General features: G+C 42.6%; 2 protein-coding genes and 1 long non-coding RNA gene across 3 annotated transcripts in view; 2 read left to right on the plus strand and 1 right to left on the minus strand.

Annotated features, from left to right (window-relative positions):
* LOC114449585 (uncharacterized) lies at positions 1 to 5129 on the plus strand. Its single transcript, XM_028427385.1, has 4 exons — positions 1 to 86; positions 408 to 483; positions 952 to 1038; positions 3069 to 5129. Exon 4 carries the CDS (start codon positions 3131 to 3133, stop codon positions 4793 to 4795), a length of 1665 nt encoding a protein of 554 aa, XP_028283186.1. The 5' UTR covers positions 1 to 86; positions 408 to 483; positions 952 to 1038; positions 3069 to 3130; the 3' UTR covers positions 4796 to 5129.
* Positions 5130 to 6005: 876 nt separating this feature from the next.
* The window catches only part of LOC114449775 (neoverrucotoxin subunit alpha-like), a 39114-nt gene continuing 19532 nt past the window's right edge, over positions 6006 to 25587 (plus strand). Inside the window, exons 1-3 of the mRNA XM_028427609.1 lie at positions 6006 to 6074; positions 8564 to 8700; positions 8886 to 9022. Of these exons, the coding sequence (XP_028283410.1) occupies positions 8929 to 9022 (94 nt within the window). The 5' untranslated portion in view covers positions 6006 to 6074; positions 8564 to 8700; positions 8886 to 8928. The remainder of the gene's footprint in view (positions 6075 to 8563; positions 8701 to 8885; positions 9023 to 25587) is intronic.
* On the minus strand, positions 21329 to 23985 carry LOC114449611 (uncharacterized). Its single transcript, XR_003672006.1, has 6 exons — positions 23793 to 23985; positions 23319 to 23374; positions 22700 to 23236; positions 22420 to 22587; positions 22129 to 22224; positions 21329 to 21927 (listed from the first exon to the last, which is right to left on the minus strand). It is a non-coding gene; the product is annotated as an uncharacterized LOC114449611 (long non-coding RNA).

Below are 25587 nucleotides of genomic sequence, written 5' to 3' on the forward strand. Positions count from 1 at the left end.
CCACATTCATGTGTGTGTGCATGTGTTGAGTATAAAGCCAGCAGCAGCCGACTGCAGAGGCAGAGCGTGTCCTTCCCTTCTGAGCGGTAAGTTGCTGTACATTCTGACCGTACTCTTTTTAGTTGCAGTTAAAATTAGCAGCAGTCTTACCTGCATGTTTATATTTCATCTAAAAGTTTTTAAGGTTGCATTCTATATCAACGTGTTACAGTTCACACTTTAAGTTCCAGTTGAAACTAAATTTGACTAAATAGTGGATTTCCATCACGATCCATCAGAAGCTTTATATATTGTATTAACTAACAAAACAAATGTAAGTAAAGTCTGTAATTAGTAATAATACAAAGTGACTGTTAGGTTGCTGTGGTCCATCACCAGCCTTCCTTTTTGCTGTTTTTTCACACCAGAAACATCAGCTTTGGAAACTCACTTCAAAGTGTTCCTCTGTGGACCCACAGACATTTGATGTGATCGATCAACGAGGTAAGTGTTTCACCTTATCAATGATTACTGCAGTAAATACAAAGAGAGAATCTTCACATACTTTACTTTCAGTGTGTGGACTGTTGAACTCAGACAGTAAAACTGGCTGTTACCACTACTAAAAATGCTTTTAATTATAATGATACAATGGTTGCCCTGTCTAGAACCCTTCCACTGCCTGGTTGTTAGAGTCCTATGTTATCCTGCATGTATCCTGTCATATTGAGGAAACTAGCTCAGCCAAGCCTGGTAATAAATGTCCTGTTGCCTTTTTTGTGTTTGTCAAGACCAAGATCCTTGAAGGAATTTCTGCTTCTTTTCTTCATTTTGAACAGAAAATGACAAAATTCCAACATTACAATTAGAAGAGTGAAAAATTGAATTGTATTTATTAAAACATGTTTAATATTACAGGGCTTCATGAGAAAAGCTGTAACTTTAACTTTAGCTGTGTTCTTTTTATTTCAGAGATTTTGGACATGTTAATCCTGAGCAGCATTCAGAAATCACAGCAGCTCTTCAACCGTAAAGCAGCACTGTGAACGGCCGACAGAGGTTTGTTGAACTTCATCAGCTTCATTGTTAAATCTGACACTGTTATACGGACTGTCAATGTTATGAAACAGCCTTTCACTTCATCATGTGTTCATTAATATGATGCAAAAGACAAGTGCTGTGGCTTCAACACATTTTATATACATTCCAAACATTGAATGCTTGAAGTCAGGCCCAAGGTGGTATGCAGTGTTGGGAAGAATACTTTTAAAAAGTATTCAGTTACAGAATACAGATTACATGCCTTAAAACGTAATTTGTCATGTATTCCGTTACATTACTCAGTCTGAGTAATGTATTCTGAATACTTGGATTACATTGAATTGCATTTTAAGTGACAGTGCAGCGATCAGTCCCTGCTGACTACAGAGGATGCTATAAAACATTCAATAGAAAATGTCCAGATTGCATTCAGTGTTATTAGTTATTCTAGAGAAACATAACGTAATGTCAGAATTATATATTTTTTAAACAATGTAACCCAAAATCATTTTACACAAAAAAATAGTCGTCCATGAAACAGACTCATTTTACCATGTATAAAACCAGCTAACTGCAGCCACATGTTCCCAGTGATGGGTTTTCGAGGCTTTGTTGAAGCCTCGACACCTGATTCAAGAAAAAGGTTCATTACTCGAGGCTTCATTGACACAGTAGCTCGAGTAGGACATCTAGTGGTGAATAAAGTGAACTGCGGTGTGTGTTATTGGTTCATGGATCTTTGGGATTTGACTGCCCATGCACAGTCTCGTTCCACTACAGGTTTCACTGGTTTCAAGCTAACACAATACAGTACATCTATTAAAGAAAGATGTTATTACCATTATACTAATATATTGTTTAGATGTTTAATTGCAGTAAGTAACACAAACCTAGTGACAGGGTTTCGATCCTGTGTAAAGGAGTGAAGTGTTTCATATGACGTAAGTCACATGATTTTTCCTAAAGCAGGCACTTACGTTTCACTGTAAGTGTGACTATGACGGACCTAGAAATAATATCACATTTCAGTTGCACTGCTATGGGATTTGACATGGATAATTACTGATAATATAAATTAATAATTATAATCACATATGTTGTGTTAAGAATACTTGAAATGCATAGAAAAGTCTGTTTTGGGGTTCATTGGTGATTCACATGACAAACCAAACCAATCACATGGTTCGAAGCACTCAGCTGCTTCAAACGTCACTGAAGTGGTTCAAACGTCACTAGTCACGTGACCGAAGCAAGCCTCGGCACAGTGGTTCGAAACAATTGCTTTATGAGCTACCGCGCATGTGTCGAAGCCTCGGGTGTCAGAGGACCATCCTTACATGTTCCTACTTAAATGTTCATCAGCCTCTGTTTTGGACGGAGTTAGCTAGCAGGAAACAGCTAACTAGTTCATTTATTCAAGTGACACTTACAGTATACCGGCATCATGACTGAGGACGCAGCGCTTCATCCCCAGAATCTGTCCTCTCTGTCCCCTGCAGCTGCAGCTTTCTGTCCAGTTTGCCGACATGAACCAAAAACTTTAGCTTTGATCAAAGATGTTGTATTGATGATAAGAGCTCTCACTCCAATGGCTATTTACCGTCAGGAGTCAGACATCTGCGGTAAACAAGATCTTTGTTGTAAGAAGATGATTTTTTTACATGACTTGTTTCATCCAGCAGACCGTTGTGTAATCCGCTGATTAGAACAATGTAACTGTATTCTGATTACCATCTCTTTAGAGTGTAACTGTAACAGAATACAGTTACTCATATTTTGTATTCTAATTACGTAACTGTCTGTAAGTATGTGGTGTTAGGGTGAAAGTTGATCTTTAACCCTGTACTCTGTTAATGTTTTATTACCCAAACTGTGAGTAAAGATCACAGTTAACAGTCGTATTACTGCACATTGACCAGAAGCACCTGACCTGTGGTTAAACACTCTGAGGAGCCTGATGTACATTATCTGTGTGAATATTAATATAAAGTTATCACTACTAGCATTAATCTATGTGATTGTAATGATGGTGTTTCCATATCTTATAGATTTGAATCTAAGAACAGAGACCCAGAAGACACAGACTGCACAAAAAAAGGAGGTGCAGAAAATGCAGGCTGTCAAAAAGTTTTTCAAAGGTTCTGGTGGTCCCAAACAAAGCAAACTGCTGCAGAAAGGACCTCCAGATATTTATAAAATTCCACTTATAGAGGAAAAGATCAAAATAAAGGGCTGCAAACGTTTCAGTTTTGGAACGGAGCCTCACAAACATAACCGCACCATAATGGTTCTGGGAGCCACTGGTGCTGGGAAGTCAACTCTCATTAATGGGATGATCAATTACATTCTAGGTGTTAAATGGGATGATTCATGTCGGTTTAAGTTGGTTGATGAGGGTCAGTCCACATCACAGGCTCACAGCCAGACCTCTGAGGTCACCGTGTACCAGATCAACCACCAGGACGGGTTCACAGAGCCCTTCTCTCTGACCATCATTGACACTCCAGGCTTTGGAGACACCAGAGGCATAGACAGAGACAGGGAGATCACAGAGCAGCTCAGAAACCTCTTCTCTGATCCATGTGGTGTCAGTGAGATTGATGCTGTGTGTTTTGTGGTTCAGGCCTCTTTAGCACGACTCACACCATCACAGAAATACGTGTTTGACTCTGTGCTCTCAATCTTTGGCAAAGATGTGGCAGAGAACATCAGAGTTCTGGTGACGTTTGCAGACGGTCAGCGTCCACCAGTCCTAGAGGCCATCACAGAGTCAGGTGTCCCCTGTCCTAAAACAAAAGCTGGACTACCAGTCCACTTCAAATTCAACAATTCAGCACTGTTTGCACACAACAACCCATCTGAAGCTAAGAGCACAGGTGGTGGTGATGATGATGATGATGATGATGGTGGAAGCTTTGATAAGATGTTTTGGGACATGGGGACCAGCAGCATGAAGAAGTTCTTTGCTGCTCTGTCTAAGATTGAAACTAAAAGCTTGACCCTGACACAGCAGGTCCTCAGAGAGAGACGGAAGCTCGAGGTCTCAGTGGAGAATCTGCAGCTGCAGGTTAAAGTCGGGTTAGCCAAGCTGGAGGAGTTAAAAGAGACAAGTGAGAAACTTAAAGAGCACGAAGCAGAGATCAGCAGAAATGAGAACTTTGAGTTTGAAGTAAGAGTCGAGAAACCTTTTCAAGAAGATATCTCTGGTAGTGGAAAATACATCACCAACTGTCAGCAGTGTCATGTGACCTGTCACTACCCTTGTTACATACCAAATGATTTAGATAAAAGAAATTGTTGGGCAATGGGATCAGATGGACACTGTACTCAGTGTAAAAAAAAATGTATCTGGAGTGTACATTTTAATCAGAAGTACAGGTGGGTGTACAAAGAAGTGACTGAAAAGGTAACAAAGAAAGAACTGGAAGAAAAGTACAAGAAAGCTAAAGGAGAGAAGCTAACTGTTCAGGGAGTGATTGACAGGCTGAAGGCTGAATATGATGATGTACAAGCTGAGGTGGTCAGACTGATGGAGACTTCTGCCGAATGTCTGAACAGACTCAAAGAGATCGCACTGAAACCAAACCCTCTCTCCACTCCTGAATATATTGACATGCTGATTGAAGGAGAGAAATCTGAGGCCAAAGCAGGCTGGAAGCAGCGAGTCCAGTCTCTGATCAGCATGAGACAAAAAGCAGAGTACATGGCCAGAGTAGAGAGAAGAGAGAAGCTCTTACATCATCAGGAATCTTTGGATTCTGCTTCTCCTCAGTAGGCAGAGTGTCCATGGACTGAAGCTGAGTCCTGTGCTGCTGATTTAACAGAAGAGGTCAAAGGTCATCCTTCTTCATGTACTCCAAAGATTGTTTCTATAATGAGCACACAGTTCATCCTTTATATTCTGATTGATCAGGTATGTTTTATTATTGATTACTTCATGCTGTCAGTATCTTTGAATCATTGAAGTTTGTGATCATTGTTTTCATCATGATCTTTCATTCGTGTGTGTTCTCCTGTATTCATGTCATCACAGTGATCATGTGACCTTTGTTTCGAGGCAGTTTCTGATTGTAAAATGCACCATATAAATAAAATAAAATTGAATTTGACTCTTTGATGTGTTCTTGTACATTGATGAGTTCTGTTCTGATGATAGATAGGTACTAAAAATAAGCAAAAAGCAAATTAGTATGTACAGGACTTCAGGTGCATGCGACGCAAGAGATCCAGTCACTTCCATCCAGTGTTTCATCATCAACACATGGTGTAGAATGACTGATTCCTGCAGTGACAATTCAATTCAGTTTATTTATATAACGCATATTACAATCAGAAATTGTCTCAAAGCGCTTCACAGGAACCCCTCTAAGAGCACTGTGGCAAGGAAAACTCCCTTTAAGAGGAAGAAACCTTGAGCAGGACCCGTCAACTTAAGGAGGAACCAGTCCTGCTGCTAGTCAGAGAGGATGAAGGAGAGAGAGAGAGGAGAGAGAGAGAGAGGAGAGAGAGAGAGAGAGGATGAAGGAGAGAGAGAGAGAGAGAGAGGAGCAAACATGATACAAACATGACAGCGGTAGATTGCTGCCACTCCTCCTCCGCGACCTGTAACTCTAGGAACATGACAGTTAGTATGACAGGACGGAGTTGATTCATTTAAAGCAACATATTCTTCACCCTGTAACCAGGCCTCAGTGAGACAAAGTATATCAGTGTGATGATCAATAATTAGATCATTAACTAAGAGCGACTTAGAGTGTAGGGATCCTATGTTAAACAATCCACACCTGAGTGTTCTGTTACCTTGTTCTATGTGTTTGTGTGTGTTAGTGTGTATTTTTATGAGGTTATTATTATTAATATATCTTAACTTGTGTGCTTGATGAACTGTGGGAGGACGTGTGACCGTCACCACTTCAACAACATTATTAAGCTTAGTGTTTCTATGTGTATTTGTGTTTAATGTGTTTCTAACTGAGGGCGGCAGTCCTCCAGAAGCAGCAGAGAGGTGTGTAGGACAGCGACTCTGCCTCCTGGCCTCGACCCTGGGTTGTCAGGTTGGTCTAATAAACTTGGCTATGTTGCTAGAAATCAGAGCTGCACCACCCTGGGTGGGATGGATGCCGTCTCTCCTAATAAGGCCAGGTTTCCGTCAGAAAGTTTCCCAGTTATCTATAAAGGCCACGTTGTTTTCTGGACACCACCATGACAGCCAGCGACGGAGCGAGGACATGCGGCTAAACATGTCATCACTGGTCAGATTCGGGAGGGGACCAGAGAACGCTACGGAGTCCGACATGGTTTTAGCTAAATTACACACCGACTCAATATTAACTTTAGTGACCTCTGACTGGCGAAGCCGGGTGTCATTAACACCGACGTGAATTATAATCCTACTGTATTTATGCTTATCTCTCGCCAGCAGCTTCAGGCTACCCTCTATGTCGCCCGCTCTGGCCCCCGGGATGCACTTAACTATAGCCGCTGGTGTCGGCTTTACATGCCGCAAAACAGAGTCGCCAATAACCAGGGTCGGCTTCTCAGCGGGTGTGTCGCCGAGTGGGGAAAAACGGTTCGATATGTCAAGCGGCTGGTGGTGAACCACGGGCCTTTGCTTCGGGCTACGCTTCCTTCGAACCGCCACCCAACCTCTCCGGTTGCTGGGGGGCGGATAACATCAGCTAAGGCAGGCTGGTCCGCACAGGCTAACTGCTGCTGTGGCTACAGGTCTATTATCTAACATGCGGAGCCGACCCTCTAACTCGCTTAGCCTCGCCTCCAAGACTGTGAATAAGCTACACTTTGTGCACACCTCACGCTCACTAAAGGAGGCAGAGGAGCAGCTGAACATGTCACACACCGTGCAGTGAGCAGGAGAGGGAGATGCAGAGCGAGTGGAAGAAGCCATGCTAAGCGCTAATGCTAACCGCTAAGTTAGGGTAAGCTTCGCTACAGTGGTAAACGAGAAGGGAACCCAGAAACTGGTGCACTTAACTCTAACACTACGGTGCTTGTGTATTACCACAATAAAAGCAAACACGATATGTCTAATGCAGAAAGTCCGTAGCACCAACAGCGCACACCAAGTGAACAAACAGGACAGTGTCGAAACAGGAAGTGACGCAATACGTTACCCAATCAATTGATTAGGACATCATGTCCTTCATTTATCATGAGAATGTTTTGGAACATAAAGAGTGAGTGAGGCGTCACACACTTGAACAGTTTGTTAAAGTTGTGTGTGTGTTGTGTGTCAGTGTGTGTCTGTCCTGGACCCGTCATGCTGGAGTCCTCAGACAGAGACAGCAGTACATGTTTACTGCCTGCAGGGCGGCGACATCTGACAGATTAATTTTGTCTCATAGCTGTTTCCTTTTTGAGACAGAAGGGGGCAGCAGATGGTAAAGAGTCCAGGCCGGACTGATCTGCTCCCCCTGCAGGACTACTCAGGGCCCTGCAGTCCTCGGTCATCAGGGGTCTGGCCTTCACTGTTGTCTCTGCTGGACTCTATCCCTCTTTACAGTCTGGATTCTCTCTGACCCCGTGTTGCCTCCTCTCATTATCTGAGTCTAACTTCCTGTGTGTCACTGTCGTGCTGCTTCTTTATTGGACGAAGCATCGTCATGGTTACACTCAGGGCTGGAGTGGGCCACTTTTTCCATGGAGGAAGAATCTGAACAAACGAAACAGCAGCTAGGTCTTTTTAAATTTCCTTGTTATTAGTTCAGGTCTGTTGGTATCCATCACATCTGTGTTTGTGACATATCGATGTTCATTCTGTTATCCTCTCTACCTGTCCCTACTGTACTTGAAACTGGATATTTGTGATTAATGGTGTGCATTGAGCTCTACATGATAAACCACTAAGCTAAGCTGACATATTGAATGTTGCTGTATACACTGGCAATAACAAATGACTTCCATATCTCTGTTTACTGGCTGCAGCTGCGGTCTGTCCTCTGACAGACACATCTGTTAATTTGGCACATTTGGCCTTTCCGGCTACACCTGGCCTCTTCCTGCCCTCCATCACCACCAAACTTTGAGAGGAATTCCAAACTCCAAAATCGGGAATCCTCCTGAATCTCCTAAATAGCCACTCTGGGCCTGATGCGGAGTGCTGGAGGCACGGGATTGATTTTAAGATTCTTTTATTTGTTTTTAAATGTCTCAACGGGTTAGTACCTCTCAGACCTTGTCAGACTGCACAGGGCCTCCAGAGACCTCCGCTCAGCCAACCTGAGGGTCCTGGAGGTTCCCAGATCAAATCAGAGCTCTAAAGGGGACCAAGCCTTCTCAGCGGCAGCTCCCCCTCTCTGGAACACGCTGCCCCTAGCTGTGCGGTCTGCCAACAGCCTGTCCACTTTCAAATCGTTGTTTAAGACTCACTTGGTCTCAGTACTTTGGCTGAGAGCAGCTGCTTTTAATAGCGTTATGTTTTATTGTGAACCCTGTGTGTTAATAATATTATTGTGATCAGTGATGATGTGGGATATCTCTACATTTATTGTTATGGTCAGATAGATGTGAGTAAACAGGGTTGTAGTTATGCAGGCACTTTTGGGCAGCCTGGGGTCCTGAGGTGGATCAATAAGGGAGTGGCCATGCCAATATAAGGGGAGAGGAGGATACTGCAGTGTGTGTGTCTGAGTCACTGCTGTGCGCTGGTTTTCTCTGTCTCTGGTAAGTAAAGAAACATTTTCTAATTTTCTAATGCTGTACAAGCATCATGTTTATCATCTACTGTCCTCATAACATGAGTAATATAATAAGCATTAGTGTGTGTGATGAAGCTGAGCAGACAGCATCTTGTCATGTCATGATGTTACATGACGGCTGCCTAACTGAACACCTTCACTTCATTTCAGGACATCAGTGGGTGTTGTGTTGTTTGAATATTCACACTGAGGGATGGGCGGTGGGGGGGCCATGGTGATGCCGGCGCTCGGCCAGCCTTTCCGCCTCGGGATGCTGTACGACTGCCGCAGAGACTCACTCCTACCAGGTTTGATTGATTGCAGTTATTTATTCAAAGGCTGTAAGTGGTACGTAGTGTATTATGTAACAAAGAGAAACAGGAGGAGAAAAGGTCCAAAAATACATGGAAGAAAAAAGCAAATAATATAAAAACACATGTTCGTATGTACACACTCATACATGTGTCAATAGACATATAAAGGCATGTGAAGGTAGATGTGCCCACAACATAAAGGGAGACATACATTCACATACATGCATCATCTACACTATACACTCTAAAGCAGACCCGGGCAAAGCGCGGCCCGTGGGCCACACCCGGCCCGCTTGCATCTTCAATGCGGACCGTGCACACTCCTTGTCTCTTCCACGCTGCGTCATCCCATCTACTCTCTGCAGAGACACAGTCGCTGTGTACACTTTAAAAATGCTGACTATGCTGAAATGTACGTTAACACACACAGAAGCTCCACGGTGCATTCAGATGTTACTGCGGAGCTGCAGCCGACACATTTCATCGTCATCTGCTCTTAAAAAGCTCAGATCCTGCCCGACTGTCAGAACTCTAATTAACTCTAATGGGTTTCTTCTGTAAAAATATCTTCACATCATCTGTGCTGCTCTGCACTGTGTGTGTTTCAACATACAACCAGCACACACTCAGAGCAGACATGGACACACACAGAGAGGACAGAGGAGGGACCAGTAAATGACAGCAACAGATTCTTACAGTGATGAAACTGTAACAGGAGCATATGTATAGAGGTAGATACTGTGCCAGTGGTCTCTGATTTATATTGTTATTTATGAAAAATGTGGCCCTTTGCTTTTCTTATGGAAGTCCATGTGGCCCTCGCAAAACACTAATTGCCCACCCCCCCTGCTCTAAAGGGCGAGGAAGGAAGTGGAACTTATTTAACCCCGTTCTTCATCAGAACACAGTCAGCACGCCGACACCACAGTATAGATCTGTGTAAGGACGGTCCTCTGACACCGAGGCTCCGACACATGCGCGGCAGCTCATGAAGCGATTGTCTCGAACCACTGTGCCGAGGCTTGCTTCGGTCACGTGACTAGTGACGTTTGAACCACTTCAGTGACGTTTGAAGCAGGTGAGTGCTTCGAATGGTATAGAGTCATGTGATTGGATCGGGTTGTGAATCGCTTGGTGGGACCGGGTGTGTTCAGGGATATGATTAATGTAGATATATCAATATATAGTGATAGATCAATCAGTTAGAAATATATCAGCTACATGATACTTTTATTAGATATGAGTGAATTATATTACTTAGATGACGTTTGAATCATCACATTATTAAACATTTTAATATTAATCATGATGTTTGATCAGCCCTGATTATTATGTTTCCACTTCAAATGTAACTTTGTACCAACTGTGTGCAGTGAACCTGAAACTTTAATGTATTTTATTGTGTCAGCCTGAAACCATTCACCAGGTAGTGCAGTGGAACGAGACGAGATTCAAATCCCAACCAGTCCATGAACCAGTAACACGCCGCTTCACTTGATTCACCACTAGATGTCCTCCTTGAGCACTGTGTCATTGAAGCCTCCAGTAATGAACCTTTTTATTGAATCAGGTGTCGAAGCTTCAACAAAGCCTCAAAAACCATCACTAGATCTGTGTACATACAACCACACAAATACACTCATCAATCATGTTATGATGATTCATTATTAGTATTAATTTACTTAATGATAGTGTTGAAATCACAAGCTGCAGAGCTGCCCTGCTCTCTCTGGAGACACCCAGTTGAGTCCTTCTCCAGATGAAGGAGAGAGAGAGGAGGAGAAGAGGGAGACAGGACAGAGAGGATGAAGGAGAGAGAGAGAGGAGAAGAAGAGGGAGACAGGACAGAGAGGATGAAGGAGAGAGAGGAGAAGAAGAGGGAGACAGGACAGAGAGGATGAAGGAGAGAGAGAGAGGAGAAGAAGAGGGAGACAGGACTTCATACTGGATGATGCTGCTGATGGAGGGAGTCTCTGTCAACACTCACCTCCACACTCATTCTCTCTGCAGGTGGAGGCCATGAAGAGGACGGAGTGTGTCCTGATGATCACACAGGGAGAAGCAGCAGCCGGGCCGTCCTGCAGAGAGCCTGTCCACTTCCTGTCCCTGCTGCTCTGATGAAAGTGTCTGCAGTTCATCTAGAGGGCGCTCTGCAGACACTCCTCTATGAAAAGAACTGAATGGAGCTACAGTCATTATTGACACTGTAAAACATCTGAGACAGTAAAGGGGAACTTGACGAGTCAGGAAACATATCTGTGTGGTCTGTTAGCAGACGTGCATGAAGGAGGCCGAGCTGAGGCGCCCCCTGTCTTTGTTTTCACACCAGGTCCCTGTTAAAAGAACCGACCCAGCACTCTTTAAGTGCAGCTGTTCATCTTGTACTCGGTCTTTTTTTTATTTTTGCCAGTTCTCTGTTTAGTTCTACATCCTGGTTCTTTGTATTGTTTTCCTTCCTGCCCTGACCTCCCTCATGTGTTGATGTATCGTGCCTCCTGTTTTATTTTGACAGTCCTGTCCTCCCTGTGTCTCCTCTGTCAATTTACTTCCTCTTGTTTTCCGCCTCCTGTGATGACCGGCTCCTCCCTGATTGTGTTCACCTGTGTCTTGTCTCCCTGGTCTGTTTGAGTCCTGTGCTCCCCTTTGTTCTGGTCGTTGGTCTGTTGTCCTACCCTGTGCTGCTGCCTTACCTGTGTCTTCCCATCGTGTCGTCCTCCATGCTCCTTTGTCCTCCCGTCCTCCCGCTGGATTACCTTTGTCGGTCAGTTTTCCTCTTCTGTCTTCCTGTAGATTTTGGTCTAGATCTGGACTTGGTATTTTGTATCGTTGTGCTTGGGTTTTGGATTTAGATCCCGGCTTTTGAATGAAGCTCAGCTTCTGTTGAACTTCTTATGTCTGTGTTTGGGTCCTGTTAAAACCCACAACAGGAGCAACAGAATCAGGACTCAGTTCTCTTTGTGTTCACACTGTGAGTTCACTACAAAGAGGACCGGCTTCTCCTTCTGGTCCAGCTCAGCTGTGTTGGGGCCTCGGTCCTGTTTCTGTTCACACCAGGTCCTCCAGAGCTCTCAGACCCACACTGCACTGAATTCTGGGTAGTTTTCACTTGAAGCAACATGTCTGCTGCTGTGCTGCCTCCTCCTGTGTTTCTGGTTATATTAGTGCACATTCAGGGAAAACAGAGTTATTGATTACATATGAGAACAAAAATAACATAACTATTGATTATTGGATGTCTAAACAGCTTGTTTATAAAATGTAAATAGTTTCTAATTAAATTCTATCATTGTTGTTTATTGCCACGACCACGACCTGCTGCCATGTTTTGGATGTTTGTTTTGTGTACGGCTTAGTTTTCAGCAGCTACAGTCTCTACAGTAAGTGAAGAAGGTTAGAACACAGTGAGAAAGGCAGAGTGAACCTGCTTTGTGTTCACAATGTGCTGGTTAGACATACTGCACAGAAACTTAGAGATACACATGAAGGCCCATGGAGAGCACGGCGGAGGAACATCTGTGGAGGGAAACAGTCTGTGAGACTCGGATCCTTCAGGGCTTCAGCATCACTGTTCAGTCTGAAACAGGAAGTAACACACAGAATGTGCTGTTATTTGACAGACCAGAAGCACCACTTTAAAAAGCTCCTTCTTTGAACTCATTGTGACTTGGAAGCAGTTCAGTTGCTGTCAGGCTGTGCAGCACAGACTCTGTCAGCAGGGGGCGCTGTTGTGTTGGTTGTAATGGATGAAATGGAAAGTTGTGTGTGGAGAAAACCTGCAGACGCTCAGCTGCTGTCTTTGTTGAACTGACGTGTGAAGGCTGTTTGTTGTGCTGTCAGCATGGACGATGCAGGAGAAACACACAGCAGAGACACAACTATCAACAACAACAACAACATGTCCACTGCTTTCTCTGAACAGACACTCAGGTTTGTTCTCCGCTGGACTCTGTCATGTTCATGAGTGAAGCTCTGCAGATGTTCTCCTGCTGTGAGTGCAGGGTGCTCCTGCATCATGCTGGTTTACAGTGTGGACAGAAGAACAGCCTGAGAGGAGGCGTCAGCACTCAGCCACAGGAACACAAAGCTGTGTCGGTGTTTGTGGTGTCTGAGCTGTGCTGAGAAATGTCACCATGTTCATGTTGTGTTGTGAGGTCCAGGTGGAAGCTGCTCGACTTGGTGATGATCAATAAAGCTGTTAGAAAAGGTTGTTGTTCCTGCTGCTTCCTGCTCCATCCTGATGTGAGTTATAGTCAGTAAACCTGTTCAGGTGAGCAGGCATCATGACCCCGAGTCATACTTGTGTGCTTCCTTTGTTTTCTCTCTCCCTCTCATTGATCAGAGGAGCAGATGAAGCGCCTCCACCTGTCTGTATGACCTCCCTACAACGCCTGGGCGTGCTCCTGATGAGGCAGCTTCAGTTCTTCCTCCACCACTGGTCCTAACTGCACAGGCTGATTTCACAGCAGTGGGACCTACTTGGAGTCACATGGTTTGGTTTCCACATACAGGGTATCTGTAAACACCAAGACTGTTGCTTCCTTTCTGCCTTCAGTTGCATAAACAGTTTCTCCTCTGAAAACTCCAGCAAAAGTGGAGATTTAGGAAAACCCCGAATTCATGTTTGAATGTGACAAAAATCATCAATCTGCGCATCAACAGTGCGACCCTTTCATGTAGCACGGCTACCGGGTAGCGTTAGCATTTGTGTTGGTGTAAGCAGTGTTTACTCTGTCTCCATATTTATATTTCCATCTAATGTAAATGAATACATCTCTCTGTGGGTCTGACTGTGGAGGAGCAGAGACATGTTAGTACGACGGCGTATTCGGGCCATTGGGGGGGGGGGGTATTCTGAGAAGGCTCCGTCAGTAAAGCCAGGTCAGCGGCTGATTCATCAAACCTCCAACACCTGCCGGTCTGAATGTGGCTGATGTTTATGTTCGTGTTGATTAGTTGAACTCTTCACTGTCTGTCTGTGTGTCTCAGTGTCTCAGTGAGGACTGTGTCTGTGTGTAAACTACTGGCCAAAGACTTTTTAAATATCATTAACTCTTTTAATCTTGTACAGCGTGTCGTTGGTCCCACTCGAGCACGGCCACACCCTGTTCTTAGTTCTGACCCAGGGTATTTTTGTGGACTGCCGGTCTTAATGCCCAAAATCTGATTTTTTGGCGTTTACAAAATAATATGCTTTATAGACTGCTTTCACTCTCCTGTGTGAACGGACTGCGGCCCTGAAGTGACCCGCATGCGCAGAAGAGGACACGACGTCACACAATGTGCGCGTGTGTGGCTTTGTTTAAGTTAATGTCCGATCGTAGCCGACATGATTACAATTAATATTAAGAAGAAGCCTGAGAAGGAAGAGAGCAGCAGCTGCTGTATGTGCAGCTGAGTGGGACGGTGATGTCACTGCTTTCAGCTGCGGATCCTTGTACCGCAGACGTGGAGGGGTTCAGTAAAGTTAGAAACAGGCTGTGTCCCAATTCAGGGTCTGCATCCTTCGGAGTGCGCATTTTAAGGCCGCTTACGTCACAAAGCTGCGCGAAGGCTGTCCCAATTCGCCAAAAGTCGAAGGGTCCTTCAAATGCGTCCTCCAAATGCGTCCTCCTTTTGCCTGAATTTGGAGGACGCATCGCTACCATCCTTCGTGGCCTTAAATATCCCACAATGCTTTGCGGACCTACTTTTTGTCCAATAGTACGATGACGGACCAAGCGAGCGGCAGCGGCACCGGCAGGAGTGCCGAATTCACATTTAAATGTAAGTAAAGAGCAGTAGTTCGAGAGTTTTAAAATGCTAGTAGTGACAGTGGCATTAAAAAAATGAGTTTTATATTTACAAACATGACGTCCTGTTGATACGAGGCGCTGTGAAGTAAACGCTTTGATTGAATGTTTCTGGACTGTTTACTGTAGTATAGTATAAAGTATAGTTCACGTGAGGAGCAATATTATCGTTATTATATCAAACGGTCATTCTGCCTGTTGTCATTTTGTTGAAGGAGGAGCAGAGAGAAACAGAAGAAACCTGACAATTGATAACGGAGGAGATGAGGCTGGAGAGGGAGGGAGAGAGAGAGGGAGAGAGAGAGAGGAGAGAGAGAGAGAGAGAGAGGGAGAGAGAGATAGAGAGAGAGAGGGAGAGAGAGAGAGAGAGAGCAGAGAAAGAGCGGACAGACCTCAGCTCATTGAGAGGATGGTGGACAGCAGTGATTTTATGTTCTGTGTTATTTAAATGTTACTTATTAAATTAAAGGATGATATTAAATTGTTCGTGTCTCTGTGTTCTTAAACTCTTCTAACCTTGTTACATTATGTGTTTCATCACCTATTTATAATTTAAGTAAACTTTTGAACAACTTCTCAGTGACCACAGTAAATCATTTATTGTGTGTGTGTTGTGTTATGTACAATATTTACAAAGACACAGTCTGAACATTTCTAACTATTTACCAGTGGGCATTATGAAAATGTACAGTTTATTATTTATAAAAATCAGCAGAAAATACTATTCACAAAGAACATATATATAAATGTTTGGCTGAGCAGGAGTCCTTGGTGCTGCTGGACTGGATGATGCCACGATGAAGACCTTGGAGTCCTCTGGCTGTGAGTGGGACATCATCTGGGGGAGGGGGGTGTCTGTCTCCTCTGTCCACCACATCGTCCATCAGGGTTTGCAGAGCTGACGATCGGCGGCTGCAATGTTACTAAAGATGTTTTTAAAAAGGGCAAAAATAAAAATAATAACTTCAACAGAGCGGCTTCCAAAGCAGCTTAAAATATGAAAAGCTATAAAATATGTATCCTCACCCTCCAAAGGTGATGATGGTCAGTACACCTCCTCCAGGACAGACAGCTGGTCCTGCAGGGAGCCCCACTCTCCTCCACCCAGCAGTAATTCTCTGGTGCAGTGACAGACCTGATGCTTAATGACACATTAAAGCAGTGGTTTCAGGGTTATTTGCAGGGTTCGTACACATTTAGCTATTTATTTAAAGTATTAAAATTACAAACAGACCCTGTATCAAGTCTTACAATTGAATCAAATATAAATTACATTTAATCATATTTGTCTATCTACTGGTTATATATCTAGCGTTTGCTCAGTAACCGGTATATTAATTATGATCAATAATATGGTTAAACAGCAGCTTACCGTCACCTCCCCACTGCGCTCTCCCAGCCTGAAGAAAATGAGCCGTCACAGGTTTTGCTGCTGCTGGAGCCGCCTCTCCTCTTCCTCCAACAACAAATAAATATATTAAAATATTCCAAATGTCTAAATCCACACTGTTGTCCCGTTTGTTGTCTAGTCCGTGTTGTGTCGCTGTCGCTGCTTTTGTTTTTCCCGGGGCAAAATTTATGACGTCGCGCCACAATCAGGAAGTGCTTTGAAGGCCAGACCGTCCCATTTACCAACGGTGGAGGATCCTCCGGAGGATCCTCAGGAGGACGCGGCCTCCTGAGACCGCGTAGGCTGCGTCCTCCGAAGGATGCAGACCCTGAAATGGGACACAGCCACAGATTGACAGATTCGAACTTCCGGGTTCAATAATTCACACAAGACACAGAAGCTGTGTCCCAATTCAGGGTCTGCATCCTTCGGAGTGCGCATTTTAAGGCCGCTTACGTCACAAAGCTGCGCGAAGGCTGTCCCAATTCGCCAAAAGTCGAAGGGTCCTTCAAATGCGTCCTCCAAATGCGTCCTCCTTTTGCCTGAATTTGGAGGACGCATCGCTACCATCCTTCGTGGCCTTAAATATCCCACAATGCTTTGCGGGCCTACTTTTTGTCCAATAGTACAACGACGGACCAAGCGAGCGGCAGCGGCAGGAGTGCCGAATTCACATTTAAATGTAAGTAAAGAGCAGTAGTTGGAGAGTTTTAAAATGCTAGTAGTGATAGTGGCATTAAAAAATGAGTTTTATATTTACAAACATGACGTCCTGTTGATATGAGGCGCTGTAAACTAAACGCTTTGATTGAATGTTGTTTCTTGTTGTTTACTGTAGTATAGTATAAAGTATAGTTCACGTGAGGAGCAATATTATCGTTATTATATCAAACGGTCATTCTGCCTGTTGGCATTTTGTTGAAGGAGGAGCAGAGGGAAACAGAAGAAACCTGACAACTGATAACGGAGGAGATGAGGCTGGAGAGGGAGGGAGAGAGAGGGAGGGAGGAGAGAGAGGGAGGGAGAGAGAGAGGGAGAGAGAGAGAGGGAGGGAGGGAGGGAGAGAGAGAGAGAGAGAGAGAGAGAGAGAGAGGGAGAGCAGAGAAAGAGCGGACAGACCTCAGCTCATACAGAGGATGGTGGACAGCAGTGATTTTATGTTCTGTTATTTAAATGTTACTTATTAAATTGTATATTAAATCGTTCTTGTCTCTGTGTTCTTAAACTCTTCTCACCTTGTTACATCATGTGTTTCATTACCTATTTATAATTGAAGTAAACTTTTGAACAACTTCTCAGTGGCCACAGTAAATCATTTATTGTTCTGTTATGTACAATATTTACAAAGACACAGAACATTTCTAACTATTTACCAGTGGGCATTATGAAAATGTACAGTTTATTATTTATAAAGATCAAAATACTATTCACAAAGAACATATATATAAATGTTTGGCTGAGCAGGAGTCCTTGGTGCTGCTGGACTGGATGATGCCACGGTGAAGACCTTGGAGTCCTCTGGCTGTGAGTGGGACATCATCTGGGGGAGGGGGGTGCCTGTCTCCTCTGTCCACCACATCGTCCATCAGGGTTTGCAGAGCTGACGATCGGCGGCTGCCATGTTACTAAAGATGTTTTTAAAAAGGGCAAAAATAAAAATAATAACTTCCACAGAGCGGCTTCCAAAACAGCTTAAAATATGAAAAGCTATAAAATATGTATCCTCACCCTCCAGAGGTGATGATGGTCAGTACACCTCCTCCAGGACAGACAGCTGGTCCTGCAGGGAGCCCCACTCTCCTCCACCCAGCAGTAATTCTCTGGTGCAGTGACAGACCTGATGCTTAATGACACATTAAAGCAGTGGTTTAATACAGACCCTGTATCAAGTCTAACAATTGAATCAAATATAAATTACATTTAATCATATTTGTCTATCTACTGGTTATATATCTAGCGTTTGCTCAGTAACCGGTATATTAATTATGATCAATAATATGGTTAAACAGCAGCTTACCGTCACCTCCCCACTGCGCTCTCCCAGCCTGAAGAAAATGAGCCGTCACCGGTTTTGCTGCCGCTGGAGCCGCCTCTCCTCTTCCTCCAACAACAAATAAATATATTAAAAAATTCCAAATGTCTAAATCCACACTGTTGTCCCATTTGTTGTGTAGTCCGTGTTGTGTCGCTGTCGCTGCTTTTGTTTTTCCCGGGGCAAAATTTATGACGTCGCGCCACAATCAGGAAGTGCTTTGAAGGCCAGACCGTCCCATTTACCAACGGTGGAGGATCCTCCGGAGGATAAGTGCAATAAGTGCAATACCGAAATAATAAGATAAAAGATAAGATAAAACTTTATTAATCCCGAAGGAAATTCTTGAATAATGCTACAGAAATATTGCATATCTTCTTTATAATATATACTATGATATAATATAATATACAATGTTGGACCACCGAATCGTCATCACAGGTCCAGAACACCATCACTGTTATACTACACCCATTGGTGTTGCCTGATTTGGGGGAATTTATATTGCCTGTTTTGCTCAATAGAGCCAGTATTACCATGTATTGCAATACATAATACATAATGTTAAAGCAATGCATGGTAATACTGGCTCTATTTTTTATCTTATAGTCTGAAATATTGGTGTCTGTGTGTGTCAGACTGTTAATAACTCAACCATCAACCTTCCACGTCACACTGGATCTATAAGGGGATAACAACAAAGACAACTAACTGAAAGTAGGAAAGAATTCTGTTTGTTTAACATTATATTGGAATGTTGGCCATGTCCAGTGAGTATAAATTATCCACCACTTGGACTGGCATTTGACAATTAACAATAAAGGAATAATTCCTACCCAAATAGCATCTTCAGCTGTTTTTGGCAAGTCTTCATTTCCACAGAAGGAACAGAAGCTTTCCCTGGAATCTGAAAAATGTAAGATAATGACAATAACAGGTATTACAACATAGTTTGTAGGAAGTGCCCAATATAATCATTTATTATGACACCTGATGCCTTGAGAATCTCTTATGTCATATCTCTTCGCAAGTTTTGAAGAGATTCGTGTGATGATGTCAATGTCTCAAGATGTTTCTGGACACAACTGCTTTTGCGTTTGGCTGTCTGCCTTCCCTTTAGAACAGATCGAAAACGCTCTGTTTAAATAGCTGTCGATGCTCTCCCCATTGAACGACAACAGCACACTCTGTATTAGTGCCCAACTGTGGTCTGTTTGGACCTGTTTTACTTTTAGGGTTGTGTATTGTGAGGAACTGCATTAGCCAGAAAGTGATGGTTGGGATGGAGTGTTCATTGGTCAGCATTTCACAGACTGGGAGGGGGGGGGTGCATTTTGACCACAACCTGGAAGGGTCAGGGCATAGTACAGCAGTCTTTTACTTTGATTAGGGACCTTGGATACCACATTCCCTGTAGCATCTAGATATACAGCCACATGTTTTCCTGTTCTAAGGTGCTGCATGAGGATGCTTACTCCAGTCTCTGTGTACATATGTACTCCAAATGGATCAATCTGGTAATGCTGTATATATCCAGGCACCTTGTGATACTTAAAATCACATTCCTTCACGAGAGACTGGGTGAGATACATCTCCATAAAAACATCCTCATGAAGTCTTTCCCTTTTTCCAGCCTCATAATGTATACTTTTAAGCACATTTTTGTTCAGGCTGCGGGTCATGTTTCCTGCCTTTAGCCCAGCGACTGGGGTTGTTTTAAGTTTACTGTAAAAAAAAATGCCAACACCTTTATGGAGAGCTTTAGCAATTCTCCCTCTTCTGGTTCTCATTGCTGGCCTGAATTTCCATTCATTTGTCTTGTGGGTGATTGTCCCTTTTTGTAGCACTGCAATTGTGACTGCAGTGTTCTCTTCTGGCTTACATGTCCTTTTGAAAATATACCTTGAATTGCAGGAGGGGATTGTGCAGACTGCTGTAATGTTTAGATATGGACTATTGATTTTACGGCTATGTGGATGTTTTGATGTTTTGGCTCTTGAATGCAAGGGTACAGCGAGGATTCTTTTTTCTGAAACTCCTCTACAGTATGTCGGTCCATGGCCGTCTCAGCTTTGTTGAGCCGTGTAAGGGTGCAATAGTTTTCCATGTCTCACTGTTAACTGAAATGTTGAATCTCCTGGAAACAACTGGCATCTCTCTCCTGTCGGGGTGAAAATCCCCTTGTTTCCTTCTGATCACCCCTGAATTAGTTTGTAAGGAAGGAGCGGATAAATTCTGGTCTCAAAATTATGATTTATTAAACAATGAGGCAAATTCTGAGTCGCAGAGCTCTGGGTTGTTGCACACAAAGAACCAAACAACACTGTAAACCCGAACAAGTTCAGTAAACTCAAAATTTTTGATGTAACTGATTACATAAAAACTTTTGAGTTACTCTGCTAAAATTTTTGAGTTACACAATACTTAGAATATGTGTGCAGTTAACTTAATCTATATTCTGAGTTCAATATCATTTTATTAATTCACTTAACTTAATATTTATGTCTTCTTCACACTTTAATGATTTAATTTAATGACACTTATAAAAATAAATTATATGGACTTGAAAAAATCTACTGTACACAATGTATTATATCAATAGTATCTACTCAAAATATTATACCTTAATGAACTCAAAATATTTACCACTTGCAAACTTAAAACGTACATGTTTGTAATGCTCAAAACCAAAATAGCTGCTATAGACCAGGGGTCCAGCTAAAAAGGGGTTCTGCCCCCCAAAGGCATGCCAAAAAATAACTGCAAATTGTGCAGATAAAGTTGTGTATATGTAACTGTAGAACTGTAACCATATATGTATGATTGTGCAAGAGAAACATCATCCATGCAATAAAAGGTTCTTGACTAAAGTGTTTCTGTCAAAATTCCAAAAATTTATTAAGGTATAAAACAGCACCTTAAAACCTTTTAAAAAGGTATTACCAACTCTTATATTTTATTTTTTTTTGAAATATCAGGCTTACTAAAACTGAAATATTGTAAACATTTGTATGTTTTCAATTTCAAATAATTGGGAATGAACAAATGTTCCCATAGTAGCAGCATGAACATCTAATTTTTATGCAAAAGAGGAAAAACATACCAAATAACAGAATTAAACTATAATATAAATAAATAACTGAATTGCCATTAACAATGAGGGCATACTGATCAATGAGGAGGCAGTACAACATAATAAACAAAAAATGAACCTCTCATTCTAAACAGCATATGCAAAAGTGCTTTCAACATTTAAATGGACTGGTCTATAATATCAGACACATCTAAGAATGAACAACAGAACATGGCTGTCAGCCATAGCCTGGCATGTTGCTGACATGAATGCCTGCACTCAGCAGGTGTGCATTTCTCACCTTTTCTATTCTTTTAACAAATCATTTGTCAGGGAGAGTAGGCATGGTTTCAAAGGTTTGTTATCATCCAAGCACATCAGCACTTTCTGGATGAATGTGAATGTATGAGTGATTTTCTTTGGATAATCCATGTGTAATGCATAGATTAAACCAAGCAGCACCACAAATGCATCAGCCAACCTGGGAATCTCGCTCATAACAACTTCATCCTCTATCACAATGGATATGTTATCAGGGATGATGGAACCAGTCGAGTCAGGGACCACAGAGAAGAGCCCTAGCTGTATGTCAGTTGTCTCCATGTCATCCTCACCCTGCAAAACACAGGAAAACCAATTAAAACAACAAATCCAGAAGGATGCCACACAATCCTTGTTTGTAGTTAACAAGTTCACACCAACTAAACAAACAACAAAACCTAAGGAGTACTGGAGAGAGCAACATGAGCTAGAGTCATGCCAAGAACAGAGAGATCAGTCTGTGTGTGCAAGAGTGAAGTGAAAGTGAATACTTACATTCCAGGTTTTGTAGAATTCAGTGTCATCCTCCCGGAGATACACTGGAAGTGCACGAAGAGCCAGAGTGCGTCGGCTGTTGATATCACGTTCTTCCTAGATTGAGAAAAAAGACAAATTATAGAAATATCTTGGTAAGGCAGTGGAATGCTTCAGTGTTTCAATGTTAAAAATAGTTATATATATGATTCAGCAGGATAATCGACTACTATCAAAAATATTTGTGATCTGTAATGACAACACATTATATGATCAACAATGTCCCCGTGTTAAAGTCAAACATAAACTTACCTCCAAGTCATAAATTCTGAGCATCTCTCGCAGTGCCTCTGCTCCCTTTCCTGTCCTTGAGGACTTCTGTCGATACAGCGAAACTAGCTTTGGTGTGTATCAGTCAAGTTCACTGTAAAACTGGTTGCGTAGATGTACGTTTGTAATTCGATGGAATTCTGCAAACACCTGTACACGTATAAATATTTAGGTGTAAGAACAATGTGGAGTTGTCAAATATTTTCTACATGAAATGTTAAATATCAATTGCTTTTATTAACTTAACATACTATATATTTACCTGTGACTGCCTTCGCAATGCTGGCCAGTACTCCAGGAATTCCCTCACCTGTGGACTTCCTTGAACAATTTGTTGGCGGTGAAGAGCAAAGGTTGTGTGCATGAGCTTCTATTAGCATCTGGTCTCTCTCAATCTTTTCAGTCTCTTGTACAATTTGTACTCTCATTTCCTCCAAAGTTGCCTCATTCTCTCCCCAGGGAAAGTTGGGCAGGTAATTCACCTCAGCTCTTCTCGCTCTTTTGATTTTGGAATGAGGATGATCATTTTCAGGGTTGGTACGGCTCCTCTTGCCTGCATTGACAGAGACCTCCACACAACCAGATCTGGCCAACTTAGAGCGATAATTCCCCATCTTGAACTTCAAGGCCACCTTCCATCCATACCATCCATTTTTACTTCCATGTTCTCTGAGGCATGGATGAGCTGCTAGAGCTTCAGCAGCCATACCCACTTCTTTGTCATGTGGATATGGCTTGAAGCTGTACATTGTTTCAGCCATGTTTTCCTTGAACTGGGGCGGAAGAGGTCCCACAAATCCTGCAGGGAAAGAATGAACAAATTTATTTCCAAATCATGATGAACGTCATAATCAAATTTTTTAAATACATACTTTACTCACCAATACTGTTGGTTGGTCACAATTACAAACTTCTCATATCCAACCGCTCTATGGCACTAAACATAACAGAGAGCACAATTTAATGATGCTTAAGGTGTAACGTATATTATTGTATATGTTATTTGTTGTTATATATTATTTTGTCAATTCCTTACTGGCGAGGGCAACTGCGTTAGACGACCGTTCTCAACATAATGTGATTTTTTGATGCCGAATAAAACGTAAACTTTTACATATGCAGCAACTGTTTATATTAAAACATTTCAACAATATTTGAATATTTCTCAAGTCAAAGAACGGCTCTTTCCTCGTGTGTGTCGTAAGTAATGTTACCGACCTGGGAGGAGCAGCAACACTGATGATAATCACTAATTAAGCTTTAGTTTAAACATAAATATCGTTAAACAGCGTTTAACAAAAGATAACTGTATACAAGTTAGTGAACTTTTGCTAAACTTTTGTAACGTTACTCACCGGTTCGCGCGCGAAACTTTCAAATCCTGAAGTCGGCGTCCCAGAACACAAAACAAAGATAATAACACAATTTTACAACAGCACGGCGATAAAATCCGCGTTCTGTTGTTCCGTTGTGCAGGTTTTTCGCTGAATATTATTGTTGTTCCTCCTTTGTTCGTTTCTTTGCATCCACCGCTACGATCCAGCCATCTTGAATTTTCTGGGTACGTGCCCTGATCGGTTGGGTATAGTGACGTCAGACGTCACGTCCTCGCACGTACAACTGTTAACTTAGACGTTTGAAGTTAAGTGACAGTGTTCACTTACACTTACTAAGCCATGTGAAATCAAAATGAAATTATTCGTTCGAATACTTAATGTTTCAGTGTCAGGTGAACTAATTAGCCCACTTTGACTTACTTTGCATGCAATAGTTATGAGTTGGTAGTACTGTTCGGGTTTACAGTGAAGAACAACACAAGAACAGGACAACCAACAAGAACAAACAACCACACAGCAACAACGAACAACGCAACAACAACTGGACATGGAATTCACACATTGATATACCACATGGGCGTTCCTGCCTGCCTGCCCACAGGGGCATCTACTATCCCCCTGCAGACCCTGGGTCATACAGCGAATAGACTATTAGTGTTTATTCCCTAACAAGGTAAAGCTCCAATTCCTTAAATCTCATAGGTTGTGAGTCCGATCTAGGGATGACCATAACATGGGCACTCAGGAGAAAAACACATTCCTTTAGAATCTGGCTTTTATCAGGTCAGAGGTGCTGCTGTCCTAGACATATTTGAGCCTGTTGGTCTGCCTCTGTTAAAGAGCACTGTTGGTCATATGAAGCCCTCTGGTTCCCCTAAGGATCTCCTTCCACCCCGTCTCTTTAAAGAGGTTTTTCCAACAGTAGCTCCAGATGTGCTCAATATTATAAACAGCAGTCTGATAAATAGTACGGTCCCTGATGGTTTTAAGCATGCTGTGGTGCATTTCTGTCCTCTCACATTCTAGGCCAATTTCAAAACTTCCTTCCACGGCATGCGGCACAGGTAAGCTGGTATGCCAGAGAGTAATGGAGGGCAGGTTTTCTGACCATCCTGATGAAACTCAGCAAAGTTTTCAACAAATGATCACAGATTTAGAAGCGTTTGTCGATCATAGACGTACAGTGAGTCAACATTTAGAGTGACAAATGATAAAAACAGCATAAAAGCAATCAAGGCTCGGAGAGACAGACAGCTGGCCACACACACTGGCGCCATCTTGGTATACTCAATCCCTATACCTCCTTCCTCTTGGGTCCATTCTCCGTAAACATGGTGTCTCTTTCCATTTTTATGCGGATGACTCACAAATCTACATGCCCTTAAACCGAAAGCAAACTCACTCTGTTCAACAACTCTTAGACTGTGTCAAGGAAATTTAATCCTAATTTAATCCTGGCTGTCAGCAAACCTGCTACATTTTAATGACTCTAAGACAGAGGTCATACTGTTTGGGCCCAGTGATGCCTCTGCTGCTGATTACCTCTGACTTTGATAAGAAGGATTTATCAAAGTCAGAGGTAAAACCTCCCACCTAGCCAAATCTTTTTATTTCCGTTATCAATTTCCCATAGTTCACTTCAAATAGCTGTGATGTGACAAGTGATAAAGATACCCAGATATCTAAACCCTGTAGTAGCCCATTTAAGTTTGAATTTGTCTTTTAAACCTGCTGGGCATTGACCTGAGACCAGCATAGCTACTGATTTAGCCTCATTGGTAAGGTATCCTGATATCTCCCCATATTCACTCAG

Source organism: Parambassis ranga, chromosome 17 (assembly GCF_900634625.1).
Source record: "Parambassis ranga chromosome 17, fParRan2.1, whole genome shotgun sequence".
In the NCBI taxonomy this organism is placed as follows: Eukaryota; Metazoa; Chordata; class Actinopteri; family Ambassidae; genus Parambassis; species Parambassis ranga.

Coding starts and splice junctions, on each gene's coding strand:
- LOC114449585 (XM_028427385.1), top strand. CDS start 3,131: ATGCAGGCTGTCAAAAAGTTTTTCAAAGGTTCTGGTGGTCCCAAACAA.